The sequence below is a fragment of the Pogonomyrmex barbatus genome, unplaced genomic scaffold (genome assembly GCF_055798465.1).
Source record: "Pogonomyrmex barbatus isolate J1 unplaced genomic scaffold, ASM5579846v1 scaffold16, whole genome shotgun sequence".
In the NCBI taxonomy this organism is placed as follows: domain Eukaryota; kingdom Metazoa; phylum Arthropoda; class Insecta; order Hymenoptera; family Formicidae; genus Pogonomyrmex; species Pogonomyrmex barbatus.
The window spans coordinates 5,210,354-5,230,982 of NW_028297112.1; the positions used below are offsets into that span (position 1 = coordinate 5,210,354).

Sequence of the window (20,629 nt, forward strand, 5' to 3'; positions counted from 1 at the left end):
GGTGGTGATTATTCTTATAAATTTTAAATAACGCCACGTGCAAACACACACACATGCACACATACGCGCGCGTTCCGAACCCGAGAATATAAATCGTCGTCGTGCGCATCCTTAATTGGCCCGTGCGATGATTTGTTCGAGACTCGTGACGCGCACCCTCGAGAGGAAAATCTTGAGAAGCGTGCATTGTAAAGAGAAGTGCATGAGTTTTTAAGTGGATATAGATATGCACACATTGATTTATGCGACATCGTGAAAGTGACGCGAATTTTATGAGAATGCCTGAATTCGTACAGCTAATTCAAGGCTTAAACAATCTGAAAATAAGGCTGTTTTATATAAACAATGCGGAAAGACTCGTTTCCTTAAAATTTCAGAAACTTCTTCATATAAAACGATAGATATCCTTTCCTTACGTTGCAAACTCTTTTATGAAATTTATGTCAGACAATATAAACTGATATAAATGGTGAAATCGAGCTTGAGGATATATTATATCTATGAAAAAATTATAGATTACTCTCTAGATCGCATTTAAAAATAATACAAAAAATTTTGCGACGACGGTTTAGTATCTGGATAAAAATTATTTAAGTATAAAGTATAAATGTGCTTTAATAGAAATGTAATTAAGAAATAATGACAAAAATTCTTCAATTTTTTTTTCATATAATTATTTTAAGTATTGAAGATTATTTATATACAGTTTCATGCGGTGCAGAGATTAGTTGTTCTGAAAATAAAAATTTAATTTAATTTTATCTGTACCATCATTCGTTTGTGTTTGCAATAAAAATTTAATTTTTAGCAAGTTTAAAACAAAATTTTATTCCTTGAGTAAATTTTATTAGATTGAAAAGACAATTTAGAAAATATTTTTCGAATTTATATTGTGTGAAATAATTTTTTAAATGCAGGGAGAATTAGGATCAAGTTAGATGCTTTCTATGCAATATTAATTTTCATTAAAATAAAAAATTGAATTTTTTTTAAGAATCCTTTCATAGTTCTTGTCGATAAATATGTTGAAAATCACTCTTACACGCCGACTTACCTGTGTATTGCACGTGTGATAGCGCTTATATGTGCCGATACAAATGGGCCTGGCGTTGCTCGTACCGTTCTCCGAGATAATGCTTCGCCTCCTTAAAAGTCTCCTGGAACGAATCGCTCGCATTAGCTCACCCATTGACTTGCACAAGTGGCACATGATACATCTTGATTTTTAGTATCGAGTGCATAAATGCATAAATGCATTTTTGAGAAATACAACACAACGCTAATCTTGAAATCAAAGAAGAGAGAGAAAGAGAGAGAGAGAGAGAGAGAGAGAGAGAAGAGAAAGAGAAAATATACACGATGAAAGAAATGTTTTTTCTATATGTTATTTTTCACTTTTATTATGCTAAAACAGGTAATTAGGTTTTAGATGAGAAAATGATTCAATACATCGTACTCCTTTTTTTATTTAAACATGAAACTGAACAAAATGATTTGAGAATTCGTACTTTCTCTTTGGTACATTTTAATTATTTCATTTTTTAATTTAAAAATTTTATAAAAATTTTATACAGCAATTTTTTTAGAATAACAATTGATCATTAAACATCAATCGAGAATTACAACATTCGATGGAGTTAAAATAGAAAAAAATATGATTGATTCCATATTTCTTAATCGCCTGTGACAAAATAAATAATCATCAATCAGGACCTCTAATGTAAATGATCGTTAAGGAGAAGTCAAGCTCAAGTCGCCGAGCGATCCGCAACCGCGAGATACTGACTACTTTGTATTTACTCGTATAGCATGAACTCGTCGCAAAGATTCACATTGCGAGTCACGTAACGGCTCGCGGTAGCGTTACGAAGGTGTAAATGTCAGTGGCGATAACAACACGTTTCTGCCCCCGGGAGAAGCTCGCAGGAGTCGTCGGCCTGCCGGTGTATAATCTTCTTACGCTACTGATCCGTAATTTGCACGCTCCTTTATAGCTAGCCGGACAGGACATACAGGGTGTACGGGGTGAACTTTCAGCGTGAAACGAGCTCCAAGTTATTCATGCTTTTTTATTTAAATTTTGTATATTCATTTATTCCTCAAAAAGTAGTATTTTTACTTTACTTAGTATGACGTATGATCTCAAAGTAAAATAAAATTCTTTATCGATGACAAAATTCGTTTGTTAGCGAAGAAGGAAACACGAAGAAAACGTACTTAAATGATAAGTAAACGGCGGCTCTTGCGTATCGAGCAAATATTTGTATAAGCGTCATGATACAATCTCGAGTATGATTTCCAATAAAGTAGTAAAAATTTTTATCGAAGCTCTTCATATTCGTGATATAATATAAATTCTGTACAAAGCAAAAGATTATAGCATAAGATTTATTCCAAAAATGTTTCGTAATATCAAAGAATTCTTTTTATCAAAATAAATATGCATCCATCATTAGATCCACTTTCAGCAGTTTACTCTGATTCTAAGCTATCTTCTAAATATTTTAAAGACGCGGATAAATAAATAATTTAAACGTAATATAGCTCTAAATAGAAATAAAAAATAAATAAGATAAAATAAATAAAAATAAATTAAATATAAAATAGCTCTAAAATTGCGTTAAAAAGTGCAGCTCGATCTATTCGACCTCGGTTTGTTTCTTTACGTCGTCGAAGAAAAAGGAACTATTTACGTCTTTATAAGGAAGGAAAATCGACGACTTCGAGACACCCTGTATGTTTCTCGCGTAAAGAGATAAAGAAGATCATGGTTGATCGATCAATCAAAGGATCGAGGAGTAGGAGTAGCGTATTCGCGCACGAGGTTCCAAAGTTGGTTCCGTGAGTTGTGCGAAATGCAACGACTCGTCTAGCAAGTCTTACGATCCAAATTGCAATTGAAGCCCTAACGGTACCGCGAGGCATATGATTATTGTTAGGATCGACCGCGCATTATCGCAAGGTGCTTTGCATTCTCGCGATGAAGCCGCGACGTCCGACGATTACCGAGTCCCCTGTCATGACCTTCCGCAGAAAATTGTGCTCCCCCATGTCGCGAGGACAAAGGTGAAGCAAGGTGTGGAAATCATTAATCGAGCGTGAAGATATTTGGACGGTGAAGATACGGCCGCGATACGGGATACGCTTCGATCTTCGGGGTTTAAAAGACCCTCCTCGTCACGCTTTTACATTACGCTTTATTTTCATAAGAATATACAAGCGAAAAGATACCGAAGAAATAATAGTCGTAAATATATTCCTTATTATATCTTTATTAAATAAAATTTTCATTATTAAATAATTTTAAAGCTGTCAATTTTTCAAAATTGAATTGACGTTTGTAATGCTATGTTAATTAGCGTTTTCTCGTTATTTATTATTAATTCAATCAAGATTTTTATTAATTTGTTGCGTTGAATGTTCTTACCGGAAAGGGACGCATTCCCGAAACTGGGATTGAATACCAGTACCACAAGATCTAGAGCACTCGCTCCATGAGCTCCACGTACCCCAAGTCCCTCTTATCCTGTTGTCATGGCTAATTCCAAACTGCGTTCTTTCTTGTAACATATGATACACCTAGAGAGAAATCAACGCCGTTCCAATTAATCATAATTAAACGTTAATCACCGAGTATTTATAATCAAACATAATATTAAAAAGATCTTAAAGAAAAGTATATTTATCAAGTAAAGATAAGCTCACGTCTGATTACTACATGTTATATATTTTATTTTAAGAATTTATCTAAAGATGATTACATTTTATTAATTCCCTCGATTATTCTTTAAAATCTGAATTAGGTTATCTCTTTAATAAATAACTTATATATTCGAAGCTATTTTTATTTAACAAGCATTCCAAAATTTAAATAAGTTTTATTTTCTTATTATTCGTTTTTTCTCGTGTCATGCATTTTTCACGGTAGACAGATTGCTGAATGCAAAGAGAGGTGTATTGCAATAAAAAAAAAAAAATAAAAAAAAATAAAAAAAAAAAACAAAAAAATACCAAGACAGATACCCGGATGGTAATTAAACGATGAGACAGATACGCGAATACGTCTGGTATTCTGTTCCTGTTAATCGGACGCCGGCATCATAGAGCACAAACTGTTTGTTCGGTAATTAATATCGCTACCGCGAACGAGATTCCAATTAGATCGGGTGCGTTTCGGTACCGCGGGCCCTTGTCGTGATTAATTAAACGAAGGATCGATTACCGTATTGCACACACGGCGCTAAATTTATGGCGTTCGATCTATCTCCGCGCACCACGGGCTACCCGTTGCATTAACTTCTGCCGGAAGTTCGCCAAGGTAGCGTCGTTCTAGCCTTGGAAGAGAGGCATAACGTTCTCATGGAGGATTTCCCGCGCTTTATACCTCATCCTCCCTTCGATCGCGCACCTCCAATTAATCAAACGCGACGTACGAGAAATCGTACGTATCATCTCGCTCTCTTGCGCGCGATATTTCGAGAATTCTGGAATACATAATCGTCGATTTTGTCGCACTCGCGGCGACAAACAACGTTCGAGATTTAACTCTCGAACGGCACGTTAAATGTGACTTTTGTTTCGCCCACGTCTGTCTTTGCGTGTCGTTGAATCGCCGTTACTTTTAATGAGACGATAAAGATTTAAAATTTTCACAAGAGAGAAAATGTGCACAACGCGTGCGACTGCACTTTTCGTAAACGACATGCGTCCCCCCCCCCCCCCCCGTTAACGGCGAATTTGGAATCCGAACGGAGAGCTCTTAGCTGCTTTTTTTGCAAGTCGTTAACCCCGAGAGCAGCAGACTAATACTTCCTTAATGCCTGGCATTAACTTCGGAACGTTAATCACAGCGCTTATACAGCACAAGCGGCGCACAAAGAAGGAAATACGTATTTCACGTTAGGTATACATGAAGAGACGTTTACAGTACGGAATAATGAGACCTCATTGGGCACAAATTCAAGAATTTAAATGCGAATTCAATAACTTCATGGCGAGGAAAAGAGAATTTCTCATATATTTTTAAACAATACATCGACTGAGTGAAATGAAAAATCTGATTACAGTTTAATCGAGTTGAATTTGAACATTTTTTACTAAACATGTAGAGTAGCTCATTAAAATACGATAAATAATAATAATAAGACCAACAGAACGAGCAATATAAAGAAGTAAGAATATTTTGGATTATAAGCATGTTTTGGAAATTATATAGAAAAACAAATTTTTTTTTTAAATAATTAAGATTGTTATTATAAAATTTAACTGTAGATTTGCACATATAGATCCGTCTTTGTTTATTTGATAATCTGAATAATAATTGTTAAAGTTATTAAATATACGCATTTTTTAATAATTAGACATTTATTTTCCTCATTTTATTGGTCTTTTTATTCTCATTTATTGTTAATGTTTTTCTATATTTGATTCTAATATAAAAAATTATAAAAAAATACCTCTATGTAAATATATAAAATTATACAGAATCATATATAAAACTAACAGACGTTAAGTCATAATGGAAAAAAATTTTAAGAAATATGAATCATTGATGAAACATTTACAATTGAAAGGAAACTAGCAAATTCATCGAAAATTGCATAATTCGTGGAATTCTTATTACAATCTCAGTGTCAATATCAATAAAACAATTCCAGAAATACCGATCGCTTCGGAAAAGCGACTTTGACATCAGCATAAGACTTCCATTAAACTGAAACCTTCACCATCACAAATCGAATTCGCACTCATCAAAATATTTAGTGGAAATTTGTTATTATGTACTACAGAATACCGCACAGTCAAATCTACAAGTAGAAATACGAAAGAATCGAAAATAACTAATTAGCATTAGTTGAACAACTAATTAGCAAAAAAATAGCACTACAAAAATGTTTGTTTTTTAATTTCCTGCTTTTTTTCTTTATGGCTACGCTTAATCTTTAATCTTACGCTAGCACAGCTTTGTCTTTACCGAATCGGCTGGAGCAAAAAATTGGAAATAGAGCAACAAATTAGCACCATTAAGTAGCATCAAATTTTTTTGATGAGCATGAACTCGATTTGCGATGATGTGAGATTCCAGTTTAATAATAATAAGAAGTCAGCGTAAGCTCGCAACGAGGATCTCGCAGGTATTATCTCGAATACCGAGATGCGCCACGTTTCCTAAACCATATCTATGTCTATTTTCATGTCGGCCGTAATGCCGCAACCATTTCCCAGAACAAACGGGCTCTTTAAGTGTAATTATAACGTGGTGACGGCGGTGGTTACAGCGCACAACACGCGGGCCGTGTTTGCGTTCGTTGTCGTGTCGCGCGCGCCACGTGGCCTTGCTCCCGGCGTGCTTTCTGCAATAGTAATTTAGGGTCCTCCTCTCAGTGTCAATTAATTACCCCCACTCGGTGTGGTCGCTGATGCCACCCGGTATAGCGGCCACGTAATTGCGTATTAATTCCCGCAAGTGGATCGAATTAATATGCATCACGCGCGACGAGGCCCGTCGTCGAAGAAGCGAGCGGGATTGTCACGATGGCCGAGATCATGAGATCAAGTCGAGCTTGTCGCGGACGTGATTATTTGCTGACATTTAATTCGGCGACATTCGAGTTTGAATGAAAGCCGGGGTAACTAGCCTGTCGCCAAATTCATGTCGCGTGTGCGAACGTCTGTGCGAAATCAATCCTTTCGCGTCGTTTAGTATTTAATAAAACTATTCGATGTTCTATTTTGCACCGAAACATTATTTAAACGTATTCTCAAGATTGTTTTTAAAAATAATTTACACCTATCTTTATGATTTTATATTTACAGTGACAAAATTATGAAAAACTTACAAATTATTTTAAACCATATATAAAAATAATATTAGAAAGTTTAGCGCGGGTCCAGAATCTAGATAAAGATTATTTAAATAAATAAGTAGAACTCTATACTCTAAATATAATTAAGGAATAAAAACAAAAATTTCTTTTTTATCTAAGCATTTTGAATATTCAGGATCATATTTGTAAAGTTGTATGTAAAGTTTTATTATGATACAGAGATATTTAAATAAATTTTGATCCAGGTTCTAAATCGCAAAATTTTTTATATTGCTTTTAAATGCGATTTAGAATAATCTATAATTTTTTTCATTGTAAATAAAAATAGGTAATAATAAATAGCTAATATATCCTTAAAAAAGACTAAAATTATTATTTGTTTTTCAAATTTTCAAATGTTTAAACCACTGCAATAAATAATATTTGTTTCAATCTAATTTAATAAAAATATTTTTTCATTACTGGAGAATATTTCAAATTCAGAACAGTTCAAATTCGTAAAAGAAAAATCGTAATCGTTTTCACTTACTTCTATGGGATATTTCTCGGGCATATGGGATGACGAGACACCGGCCATGCTCAGCGTCATCAGGGCTAGAATCGATCTGTAATAAAAACAAAGAAAGACATGTAAATTGATGACCATTGTGCAAATATGAAGATCAATGAGCGCAATGATGAGTGCGATCTATACTTTCGTGACCGAAAACGATTCGCGCCGAGCGAGGCAATTACTCTTTTATCGCCGACCGAATTGCCCATTCGCCTGCTTTCATTGAGTTAGAAATTTCAAGAATGCGATCTTAATCTTCATTAAATGGCTAACGCGCACTTTCGCAGATGTGCAATGATGGTGAATTGCAGCCGATAATGCCAGAGATAAACCCGTTTAATCCTTTGCGTTCTGACATATATATCTATTTTCATTGAAAGTGTTTCTAATAAATTACTCATAACAAGATAAACAATAAAAATAAATATATTTGAAATATATAAAATCAAATATCTCTTTATCTATTTTTTGTATTTATCTAAAAAGTAGCAAGTAGGAAAAAATTGTGAATATAACGCCATTAGTATAAAGAGATTTATGTAATATATACAATGTGATTTATAGAGATTTATGTAATATATATACGATAAGAAGTTAAAATATTGCATATATAGCTATAATATATAGCTAAAACAGCAGAAAATATATTTCTCGTTGACAGGCCTCGGACAACGAGTTGCTTCCGTTAGCGTAATCATTAATGTAGTTTGACCACCGTAGATGTAGATCTCGGTAATCGATATAGCCGATTCACGTCGGCTTATCTCGACTCGATCCGACTACACCATACGCACGTCCCAATTTTTTCCATCGCGTACGGTTGCTCTTTTTCCCCGCATGCATCCTGAGATCAAGCTCGACGTGCAATCTCAGCATCCGTTGCTCCAACCTGGAATAAAGATTGCGCAGCGCATTTCCGGAAGTCATTTTTGCACTTGATACATTAACTCGAGCATGTTCGCCATACATAACAACAAACGCCATGCATAAGAAAAGGGAAACAAAGAAAACGTGGCCAAAACTAATTGATTTACCAATTGATTGAAATATCCAATTAAATTAATTTAATTACCAAATATCTAATTAAATTAATTTAATTACCAAATATCTAATTAAATTAATTTAATTTTTAATGATAGATATTTAAAAGATGTTCATTTAGATACAAATATTTAGTGCTACATGAGTAGCTTCGTCTGAACTCCTTTCAATTTCAATTCAAAGAGTAGCAGAAGAGTAGCAAAGACAGAAGTGTAAGTTTGAACGATGCTCGCAATGAAAAAAAAAAAAAAAAACGCGCAGACGGCGAAGCACGCCGACACGCTTTCATGCGCGCAAGAACGCGTCTTGTCGCTTCTCCACGCTAATTATTCATAAACGCTAAATAGCGCCCGCGAGCTGGGAAACGTACACAGAGAAATAGAAAACGCATACGGCGATGATAGACCATGGAGATGCGCTCTGATGCGGGTAAATGGTAACCGCCGTATCATCTTTCCACGGAAATTACTCAAAAGCCTGCGAGCTCTAAAGATACTGGCGCAAGGAGGAAGCGAACCGATGCAAAACGCAGATGGCGACACGCTTTGATGCATCGAGGCGCCGCGTTGTACCGTTCCGTGAGTTGAATGCAGTCAAAAAGTTGCGATAACAGATAAGCTTTAGGTTAAAGGAGAAATCTGTTACAGACTTTTCTTTTCTTGACAAATAATAATTTTCATTATTTTGTACCTAGATTGCAAGAATAGTTTTAATGTCGAAATTCATAAAAAGCTAATTGTATATGTATTTATTAAACACAGTGTCTACTCATGTCCCAAATAAAAAAAATTCTCTGAAAATTCCCTAATTATCAAGGAAATTTGTTATATAAATTGAATTGATATTATAAGATTTAAAAGAAATTAATGATGTTTGAATAATTAAAGAGTTAGATATTTTTTTTTGTTAATAATGTATTTAGATAATTGTATATTTAAAGAAGTTTAAATTTCTAATAAAATAAGAAAAGTTAATTTTTTAATAAGTATTTAAAATAAATATGTAAAAATTCGAGGTAAAATGAAAGTATTTTTAAATGTATCTTAAAAATAAATATATATTTATTCTGCAAAATTTTTAATATATTTATAAAATTTCATTATAAAATTTTCATATTATAAAATAAAATTAATTTTCATTATAATATTTCATTTATAAAATTTTATAAATTATAAAATAAAATACAGAATCGAGTCTCAATAAATTTGAAAATTTTTTTCCAGGTTTTGCAGATTTTTTTCAGGAAGTAAATTCTAGTAAATAATATATTTTTGAAATGCAAATCTTCCAGTCTCTTCTTTTGTTTGTATTTTTGTTTGTCAGCCAAGTCAAATCATTCCTAATGAAGAAGTTGATAAGATTTAATGACTTATATAATGCTCAGATATATTTCATGTCTTCACGAAAAATAAAAATGTATCTTCCACTACACACTTATTAATTAAATAAAAAAAAAGATTCGGCAGAAGTCGAAAATATTTGTGCTCTTTAATCTGCATCAATTGAGTTTAAAAGCCGAAGTCTCAAGGTGCTCACGCGAGCAGGAAGTGCGTACGTTAGATCACGCACAAAGGGGCGAAGGGGAGAGACCCCGACCGCTGCTGATCCGGGCTAAACTGTGCCACTAAGCGTTAATAATGTTTCACTTGTTGCGTTTTCTCGGAAAGCTTAATTAATCATTAGATCCCGCCGCCGAGGGAAGCAAAGGGAAGGGGCCACTCGACCGCGGGGTGAGAAAAGCGAGACCGGCCGCACTACTGCGCGACGCGCGTACGCAATCATGCGTGCATGCGTGCGCGTGTGCGCGTGTACTTGTATGAAATCAGAAAAAATGCCTTATCTCGCGTCTCAACACACACACACACACACACACACACACACACGCGCGCGCGCGCGCGCGCGCGAGGGGCGTCTCGTAATCGAGAGGCGGCATGCGTCTCGCGGTGCACCACACGCGAACGGCGAGGCATTGCGACGTAGCCCGTTCGTCCGCGACGCCCAACACGTGTATCCATCTGCTCCAAGACCTCTCGCAGCGAACCCGCGAGAGGATCGCGCGAGATCGTTGCCGGACCGGGAACGAGGAATTCTGATTTTTGTCTACGCCGCGACCGAGCGAGACTTGCCGCATCTTCCTTCATTACGCGTCTCTTCTTCGCGACGTGTCTCGATGTCGAGCCCGAGCCTGTTTTCGATATTCGAGAACGTGGAAATTTTTATCTTCTCCAAGTATTTTTTTTCATCACCGTTTATCTCAATGGTAGCTAACAAAAAAAAATGATGGTAAGAAAAAATTATTATTTATTAAAAAGTCCAATATTCCACAGTGAGGATAAAAATTCGATGTTAAATTCGATAATTAAAGTTTCCCATGCTTTTTTAGACAGAAGCATGAGATTGAAAATTGGACAAAATAGCTAATGATGATTTATAACTTTTATATATCTGTAGAAAGTAAATTACACGTATCTCAATCCTCGTCTAGAGATGCTCGATAGATGACACTTACATTTATATATTCCCCTGCAGATGCAAGACAACGATATTATCTAGCTCCTTTCAGCTTAATCGACATCCCGAATTCTCTGTATCAATTTGTTTCCGTATCAATCTTTTCTCTATATACCGCTTATTCCGCACTTATCAGCGACAATGCAATCGCGGATTGCGTTTCATGGGGCGGCTCACAATGCAAATACGTACTTGCTCAACTATCGGCGATCGATCTCTGCAATAAGAACCCACAAAGTACGAACAACTACGAACCGTATCCGCGACCCGTTACGACTTCCCCTATCACGCGAACCGTCGCGGCGGGTATCTCGCACTTAAACAACAAACAATGCTGGTCTTGTGCTCAATGGCGTAGGAATGCGAAAAATCGATCGGCAAGAAGCAGCAGCACGTCCCGGCCAGCTTTACAAAACTCGGATACAAAATCCTGCTATTGAACGCGAGTACGGTACGTCAATCGCGGCCAGATACGCCACCATAAAGTCAAGGGGTTTCGATGACTCTCGTTAAGAGGAACACTGAAGTGGATTTCTTGTCGATAGAAACGAAATAATTAACGCTGTACTTAATGCGAATCGCATCACTTCCGCAAAGCTCTGGCAATTCGAATCGAAAGTCGGTCAAATTGATATAACTCGAGGTATAGCAAATTAATAAAAAGAACGTTACGTATTATAGCTTAACGTATGTCACATTTCCTTTGTCTATAAAAATAAAATACACAATATATAAAAATATACATAGGAATAATCAAATTATTTTTTGTGCGATTGCAACAGAGATTATAAAAAAATTAATTTAACATTTTATAACATATTAATATTATTCTACTTAATGATACGTATTTTACGTGATAAAAATATAATTCAATGTAAAATAAACACAATTTAAAATGAAATAAAATAAAAATTTAGTTTATAAATGTATATATAAATTATTTTGAAATATTATTATGCCATTTTACGCTCGAAAGAAATATGTTCTACAGGATTCGACGAAATCCATACTGATACTCTGAGAATCATTGTGCGATGTTGTTCTCGCAATAGCAATCATTAAATTATCATTATATTACACGGTCAATGGACAAATCCATTTCTAATGGTACGTGCTCAGACAAAACAATTGCAGGTCATTGCGACGGGTTTAACGGCGTCATATATTAATACAGCTCTTACCACGTCTCCAAAGCACGACTGCACATTGTAACTTTTACGCCGGTATTATAAATAAACGGGCACTTGCCCCGCAATTACGGCGGATCGTAAAAATTACGTTGATTTCTGCGTCCGCCGAATAAAAAAGTTATACGCCATTCCGCTTACATCGCGTAAATGTCTCGAAGTTCGAATTGCGGCTCACGCAATTTAAAACATTATTACAAGAGAGAGAGAGAGAGAGAGAGAGAGAGAGAGAGAGAGAGACAACGCAACATTAAATTCAAATAAAATTGTCCCATACGATACCCCCATAAGCTCAGCAGATAGTCGGTCTGTTCGATATAGTTCGATATAGTTCGATATAGTTTCCAATCGTGCTGCGCATTTCATAGGCTTTCAGAGAGAGAGAGAGAGTCTCTTTCTCTTCGTAACAATTCCCCATATTTTTGAAAGATTAATCATTCAATATATCATTTAAAAAATATCATATTAAATTAATCACATTAAAAATATCATATTAAATATCATATTAAAAATATTTTTTAAACAAATGCGATTTAAAACAATCTGTAACTCTGTTCTCATAATTTTTTCATTGTAAATATAAAAATTTATAAAAATAGGTGTAATACATCTCGAATAAAGTTTAATTCCAAATCGTCATCTCAAGAGTCATACGTGTCAAACTCCAAAAAAACGCGAGACATATTTTAAAATCAAATCCGACGTGGCAGAACGAAGAGAAGACGCGGAAGAAATGGCATGATGAGAAAGAAGGTGGACGCATCGTCGGCATCCGACGTCGCGGGAGGGCCACAAATTTGGTATCACGGTGGTCTCTCGGAGGAGAGAATTTTCGTCGCCATCGGACGATCTCGAACCGGAGCGATACAGGTAACGGACACAAAAAGGAATGACCGTGAAATATGATGCACGGCGTGGCATTGTCTTCGGCACGAGAGCCGTATCCTTTCTCGAAGAGAAGTCGCCATCAGACGAGAGGAGGCGAGATAGAGAGGAGGAGAGGAGGAGAGGAGGAGAGGAGGAGAGGGTGAGGACAAGAGGGACATATGTGCGAGTCTCGAATGGACCCTCTAATGATACCGGAGCACCTCGATCGGCTTAAGGAGGATTTCCACTACTGGGCCACAACGACAAGCTGTCTCGAGCTCGATTCTAAGCGCGCATGGTTAATCCTCTTCGTGATTTCGCCGAAGCTCCCGTTTAAATGCAGACCGCCCGTTACGTTAAACGTCGCTTATATTTTACTGTAATGGAAAATAAACAGCCGCGCCAGTAGTAGCAATTAACAGCGTTCTCTCGAGAAGTCTCTTCGTAGAAATGCATTCCACTTCGGATGAAATATGATAAGAGGATAGCGTCCAGCGTTCATTTCACTCAAGCTTTTCTGTATAGATTTACAAAGTAATCGGAAAAAACAGTTTTCCGATAAAGAGAAGGAGGATTTAATTACATCATGCAAAAGCGCCGAAACACAACTGCGTCTAAAAATATAAAAATTTTAGAGTACATTAATTTGCTCGTACGTTGCTTTGTACGTCTATTTGATAAATTACGAAAGATTATACGAATATTGCTTTTGCTAAACAGAATTTAGAAATAAATTTAATAAGCAAAATGTTAATAGGAATATTAAATTAGGTTATTGAGTATTCCTAATAAAATGTACATAATCATCATCATCATCAGCGCAATCAACGTCTGCAAGAACGATAATATTTTCGCAGATTTGGATAAATTAATTTATTGTTTTAATTAAGTTAAACTAAAGCTAATGATCTATAAAATTAATTCAATTAAAAGTTATATGAACAAAAAATTTAATTACAAATTACGTTAAAATTAGACTAATTTTTAATTAAATTAAAAATTAATGTTGAAAACACTATTTATATTAAACTACAAAATATCATCATTATTTTTAAAAAATTAGTTAGTTTAAAGAGTAAAACGCGATTACCAAAAATTTTAACTTGGAAATAGTTAGAAAATTAAAATTAAAGATGAAATTTAAAATTAATTAAGTTGGAAGTTATTAATTTTATCATTTACTTGTAACTGACTATAATTAATTATTGTAATTAATTACTATACAATCTTGTATTTTCGATATCGGTGGCAAAGTAAACCTGTAACCGAGCATTACACATATTGTGTGCTTCGCACACAATCGATATCACACGCAGGTGCGTTTGGGATGCGTTTGTCGATGCGATTGCCAAGAGCCAGTCAACGCCAGTTCCCAATAACCGAAGTGACTCCATACTTCTGTTATCGTTAGTGTTGTCATTGCAACTTTCTTCCTTTCAATATTTATCTTCCACTTTCAAAGGACCAACGATTGTCGACTGAAACTTCGTTATATCTTCCGAGAACGTCGCCTAAAGGTGCCTTCCATGTACAACAGGATGAGGAATAGTGCTAGTACGATATATTGATATTGTACTTTCAATATCAAATTATTTTTTGATATCAGAGCTATGTATTCCAACCTTACATATGATTCTATTCATACTAATAAATCTAAAAATGCCAAGGTGGCAAGCTAAAAATAATACATAAATTCGAATTCACGAAGAAAATAAACTTCTCGCTATTGTGAAATTATCGAATAACTAAACAAGACAAGTCTTATTTGAGGAGAAGCGAGCGCTATTAAAACTAATCGTAGCGGAGTATATACGCAAACTATTCCATATACCGTCATTTAATCGCACGATAAAGATACCATTGGCTTCATATTGTTGCATCGCATCTGTATAAATGTATACGCCATACCGCAACACGATATCGCAATTAGAATAACACGGTCTCTAAGTCATCGTTACTTCGCTCATTATCGTACGTATATGCAAGACACCGCCGTCTGCCAAAGATGTTTTGTGACCCCATTTTAATGTTTCTTATCCGCGTTAATTCTTCGATCGTCCGTTCGAACATTCTTTTCGCTATTTCGTATTTCGAGATCATCACGCAGATATCGAATTAATTAACGGCAGTCACTTAGATGACATAATGATCATAATAACGACATAATATTATCAATTGCAAAATCATTATTGTTCAGATATTTGGAGAATAGAAAAACGTGAAAAAATTCGAAGGTAAACAATTTGATAAATAGAGTTTATGTTTAAAATGCTTCATAAGTAGCTCATAAACTTTTATAGACACAGTTTTATATATAAGTTATATTTTAAATAGCACTTGTGAATTTAAAGTCACAAAATTCATTATCCACTAAAGTTACTATATCAGTTTTTAAAGATCCACAGAACTACACTTGATAATTTAAAGTTCGAGGTATGTCTAAAATTTTTAATTGACTTGATCAATTAAAAAATATTAACTTTAACAAAAAAAAAAGTTTTAATCCCGGTTTAATCATAACTTTAATCATAAGAAAACATATTTCATTATTTTCAAATAATTGTACACCGACAATCGAGATGACGCGTCGTAATATAAAATCAAGAAGGAAGAAGAATCTTTGGTTATCTTTTAGATCATTGATGCAATTTGATAAAATTTCTCGGGTTTCGCTCGTCAGAGGTAAGTCGGTTCGCCGAATCAATTTTTTTTTCTTAGACGAGCGATGCGTACCGCGAGAACGTGCCGCCACCATCCGTGGGACACAACACAATTTTGCGGACTCGAGTTAGACGTACAGGTCGTGAAAATAGAGATGGAGGCCCGGTATCGACATGTAATACACACACACACACACACACACACACACACACACACACACACACACACACACACACACACACACACACACACACACACACACACACACACACACACACACACACACACACACACACACACACACACACACACACACACACACACACACACACACACACACACACACACACACACACACACACACACACACACACACACACACACACACACACACACACACACACACACACACACACACACACACACACACACACACACACACACACATACACACGGTGGCAAAAACGATCGGAAAACCGGCCGGTCGGCCGTGGCGGCGGGGCACGGCGGGAAGTAAAATTAGCGCGAATCGCCCGCGGGCGGTATATACCTACCTACATGAAGACGGGCCATCTACGTTGAAGAGTGTCTTGTTAGCTGCACGCACGACTGCGCGTACGTGTAACTCTACGTGAAACCCAATACACCCGAAGTCAAGTCAAGCCGGGTGGCTGCCTGGGTCGGGGAACGGCCGGGGTGAGGGATGAAGAATATGCCCTTAGGCTTAGGCTCGACGCGTGACCACACGCGTGATCTGGGTCAGTTTTTGGGGGCCGGATATACGTGGACTGGACCAACTGGTGATGAGGAAGAAATTTGCCAGAGACCGGCCCGAAGGTTTTCTATACTTATCGCAGAAGTAGTAGTCGGAGCCTTAATTGTCAAATTGCGCGAAATAAATATAACTGACTATTGCGATTTATAACGTACACAAATATGTATTTGGTAAATTTCCTGTTATAAGTTTATTTTGCAGATTTATTTCTCTAGTTTTTATTTCTTAACTTACTTTTGATTTTTAATCAACAAATTTTACAATGGAAAAATTCAAAATCAAATTGTAAGTGAAATATCAGCAAATGCAAAAATTATACAAAAACTTAAGGAAAAGAATTTTCGATTTATAAACAAAGATATTGACATCTTTTATATTCATATTTACGAAATCTGTTTTACAAAATTATTATCTGTATCGAGTTATGTTTAAATAAGTTTTAAATAATTTTTTTATAGTTATTTTTTAACACGCATGCAACCTTTCGTTTTTAATAACTCTTCTTCGTACACAAGTAAAATTTTAATTATATTAGAAGAAATAAATTAAGAAGTAAAAACAGGAAAAATAAATCTGGAAAATAAACTTATAATAAGAAACTTGTTAAATATACGTAACATACTTAAATTAATATTGTACTACATAGAATAATACCGATACAAAGTTATAAATCGCAGCAGTCAATTGCTTCGCGCAAACGCAATATTCGATTTTTGCACGTCAACAGATTATACGATCCTATCGAAGATTTGATCGCAAATGTCAGAAGGCCAAGACTTGGCTTGTTGATAAGATAAAAAATGTTAAGCTGGTCGGGGAACGCGGATGTCAAAAGGTCGAAAGGATCCAACAGGGTAGTCGGGACGGGTCCTTCGAAGGATTCCAAGTCATCGAAGTGACTCACGACGATTTTCTGCGTGAAGCTAAGATTTAGCGATTCTTAACATCTATAGGCTGAATCTAAAGCTGTTCTCAATCCCGACGTCATATGCATCAACATTTTGTTCTTAAAATTATTCTGGAAATATTAAAATTTAATTTTCAAAATTATTTCCAAAAATTGATTGGAAAAATATCAATATAAGATACTTTCACAGAGTTTCATATTGAAATCATCGACGATGAAATCTCGTTAACAATGATTTCTCATTGATGATATTTCATCAACACTAAAAATATAATCGATATAGTATATGTTCATTGAAAATTGCAGCTACTTAATAAAATGTTTTATTAATTTTGCATGTATCCGATTAAAATATTAATTAATTTCAATTCCATATTTGCCTTCCTGTGTACATTGAAATCGATTCGTCTCGAACATTTTGAATTTGAAAAGCTCGTAAGCGCCTGCAGAGAACTTTTAATGGATAAAATGTTTCTGCACGTGTCACCGTTCAAAATACATTCATGCGCGCTGTCAGGTGAAAGAGTTGTCGCGAATCATTCGTTATTCGACATACGTCGCGTTCTCACATCCTCCCACGTTTCTATTAATATCCGCGCGCGTATATGCACGAACACGCTCGTGCATTTTTACCGTTTATCGTAAACACACCTGAAGACGCTTACTTTAACGGCTTAAGCTTTCTCGTTTACTCTTGTGTAATGACTGTAAAAATACTAAATAAAAAAAAAAATAGAAAAACAAGAGTCATACATTTATCAATTTCGTGGAAAATTAACAAAACGATCTATTAAAAAGAAACTAAAACCTTTTTACAAATTTCTAATGCTATTAAAAATTATTTTTTAGCAATAAATATCTAAAAAACCTCTTTTGGACGGATTTCTAAACTGTGTAACTGTGTAAATTTATAATATGGATGTGTAAAATCTTGAATGTATAAAGTGCGTATAACATGTGTATAAAAATATAAAACAATGGATATGTAGAAGTTGAGTGTTTATAATAACAACAGAGATAAAAAAGTCACGTTCAAGTCATGTTCTGTCACGTTGCCCCAATTTTACGATATGTTGATGTTTTTTAAATAAGAATTCTTAAATAAAAATTTGGACTTTACGTTGCAATAACTTCATTCATGAAAGTAAAATCACATTGTTACATAATTTAATCCTCGACTGTTAATCAAGACTAATTGACACTTATAATTCAACTATTGCCAAGCTATAAAAATATGAATTTCATTCATCTCGCGTTAAGAAAACGTCTTATTATATTTGTTTCACGCGATGCAAACCATTATTATTATATTTTATAATTAATTTTGATTCACAAGCAATACATAGATTGCTACATTCTATGATGAAAAGAATAGATTGCACTAAATTATTTCGCCATCACGCAATTACATAATATAATTTACAATATAATCAAAAATTATATTATAATATTAAATAATTTATTACAATATTAAATAATTAATTTGATTCAAATTTGTATGCAGCTTCGCTATATAGGACAAACACGTTGCATGTACCGTTCCACAGAAATAAAAGACTGAAGCAAAATATCCTTGCGTGAGAGAAGTTTCAGATTCGTATATCAATTATGTGAGGAATTAATTGCGAGTTTCGAAACGGCATGTTATGGTGGCCACTTTAAATGTTGCATCAACCCACGGAGATAAATTCCCCGTTATATTATGTCTTTATCATGATAATACGATATAGTTTATGCCAATTTCCAGAAATATATATTTTTATAATCATGAAACACATCTTATTTTTACTTTGTACGTATCTCATCGTAATTAACGATAAATAAATATTTCTGTAATATCTTTTAAAGCTTGTCTTAAAAATTCACTAACGACCATTTAATATTTTTTTATCTCAAATATTAATCTCAATTGTTGCACTGAATATACGACGGCTGGGATTAACTCTTGTTAATAAAGTACTTCGCAAATGTTATCAAAGAATGGAAAGATAAATGAGAAACGTGCATATTCGGGGAGGAATATCGAAAAGATAATATCACACCAAGCATAACTCGGCGCACAATCAGCGACCAATATATCATCTCACCGTAACGTGCGGAAGGGTTAAGACCCTCGATAATTAACACGCGCTGAAGTGTTCCAGCCTCCAGCCGCTGGATTATTCATCTCTCTATGACTGAATTATTAAAAATCGCCCTAGTCGTTGCGCGCGCAACTCGTTGCATCACCGCGTTGCATTACTCACGCACGTATAATTCACGGGCATCGTCGCCGCCGAACCCTCGGGATCGTCCAAGCCGCCGACAACTTATTAATATTAAGAATCCATCCGAATTAAGATTCCTCCGTGCTGGAGGTAGTCACGCATAGATGATCCGATTGCGCGCGACACAACAACGGGGCGACCGAGGTGCCGAGATCGAAGTAGTCTTACATTCTATCGCTCCTCGACACGGGATTCGTGGCTGATTAGCGAGCAAGAAAGGAGCTGCCGTGAATCGATAATGATCGACGGCAGTTAATGACCTTACCGCACCGACGCTGTCAGTCCATTATATCCTCGCGTTGACTTGTCCGTTCTGCGCGAGACTCACGGAAACTCTCGTTGAAAAATATAATAACGGATTTAAATTTGAATGGAAAAGACGACAATTAAAACAATTCACTCACACTTTGGAAGAATTAAAAACGATAGAAGGAGAGTCGCGTTTGGCGAGGATAAACATTACGGAGATAAACATTAAAATATCTATCTGTAACATTAAAATATTCGTATCAACTGTATTGCTCTACTAAAATTTTAATATTGATATATAAGTAACAAAGAGAGAGGAGAGAGAGAGAGAGAGAGAAAGAGAGAGAGAGAGAGAAAAGAGAGAAATATAAATATACGCAGTTAATATGAGCGGATATATGAGCAGTTTTCATTTCTGATTTAATTCCATTGTGATTATGATAACAAAATGCTAGAATGTCCAACACAAAAATTAATTTGTGTATGAAACTATATACAAGTACATATTTAATATCACGGCATAATTGCAATAAAATATCATTTTTGTACATACTAATTACTCGATAATAAATTCCGAACGCGAATGAATATAAAAAATGCGCAACATCGTCCCTCCTTTCATTATATGGCTCGTATAATAAAGCTCAGATTCAATCTGCCAGTTAATACTTCAGAGGTAAAGCTGTAAAAAAAAAAAATGTTTGGCATTTCTCGAGGAAAAGCTGACGTTGTTTTTAATTTCAGAAATATGCGACGCGACATTTCGTCATAAAGCAGTTGAAAT

At 35.2% G+C, this 20,629-nt stretch overlaps 1 protein-coding gene across 4 annotated transcripts in view; it reads right to left on the reverse strand.

Annotated features, from left to right (window-relative positions):
• LOC105430850 (thrombospondin type-1 domain-containing protein 4) overlaps positions 1 to 20,629 on the reverse strand; it is an 82,396-nt gene that overhangs the window by 15,646 nt on the left and 46,121 nt on the right. For all 4 annotated transcript variants that reach the window (XM_089074094.1, XM_089074096.1, XM_011644592.2 and 1 more), the window contains 3 exons: positions 7,357 to 7,432; positions 3,428 to 3,579; positions 1,055 to 1,157 (listed from right to left, as the gene is read on the reverse strand). In XM_089074094.1, coding sequence (XP_088930220.1) covers positions 1,055 to 1,157; positions 3,428 to 3,579; positions 7,357 to 7,432 — 331 coding nt within the window. The remainder of the gene's footprint in view (positions 1 to 1,054; positions 1,158 to 3,427; positions 3,580 to 7,356; positions 7,433 to 20,629) is intronic.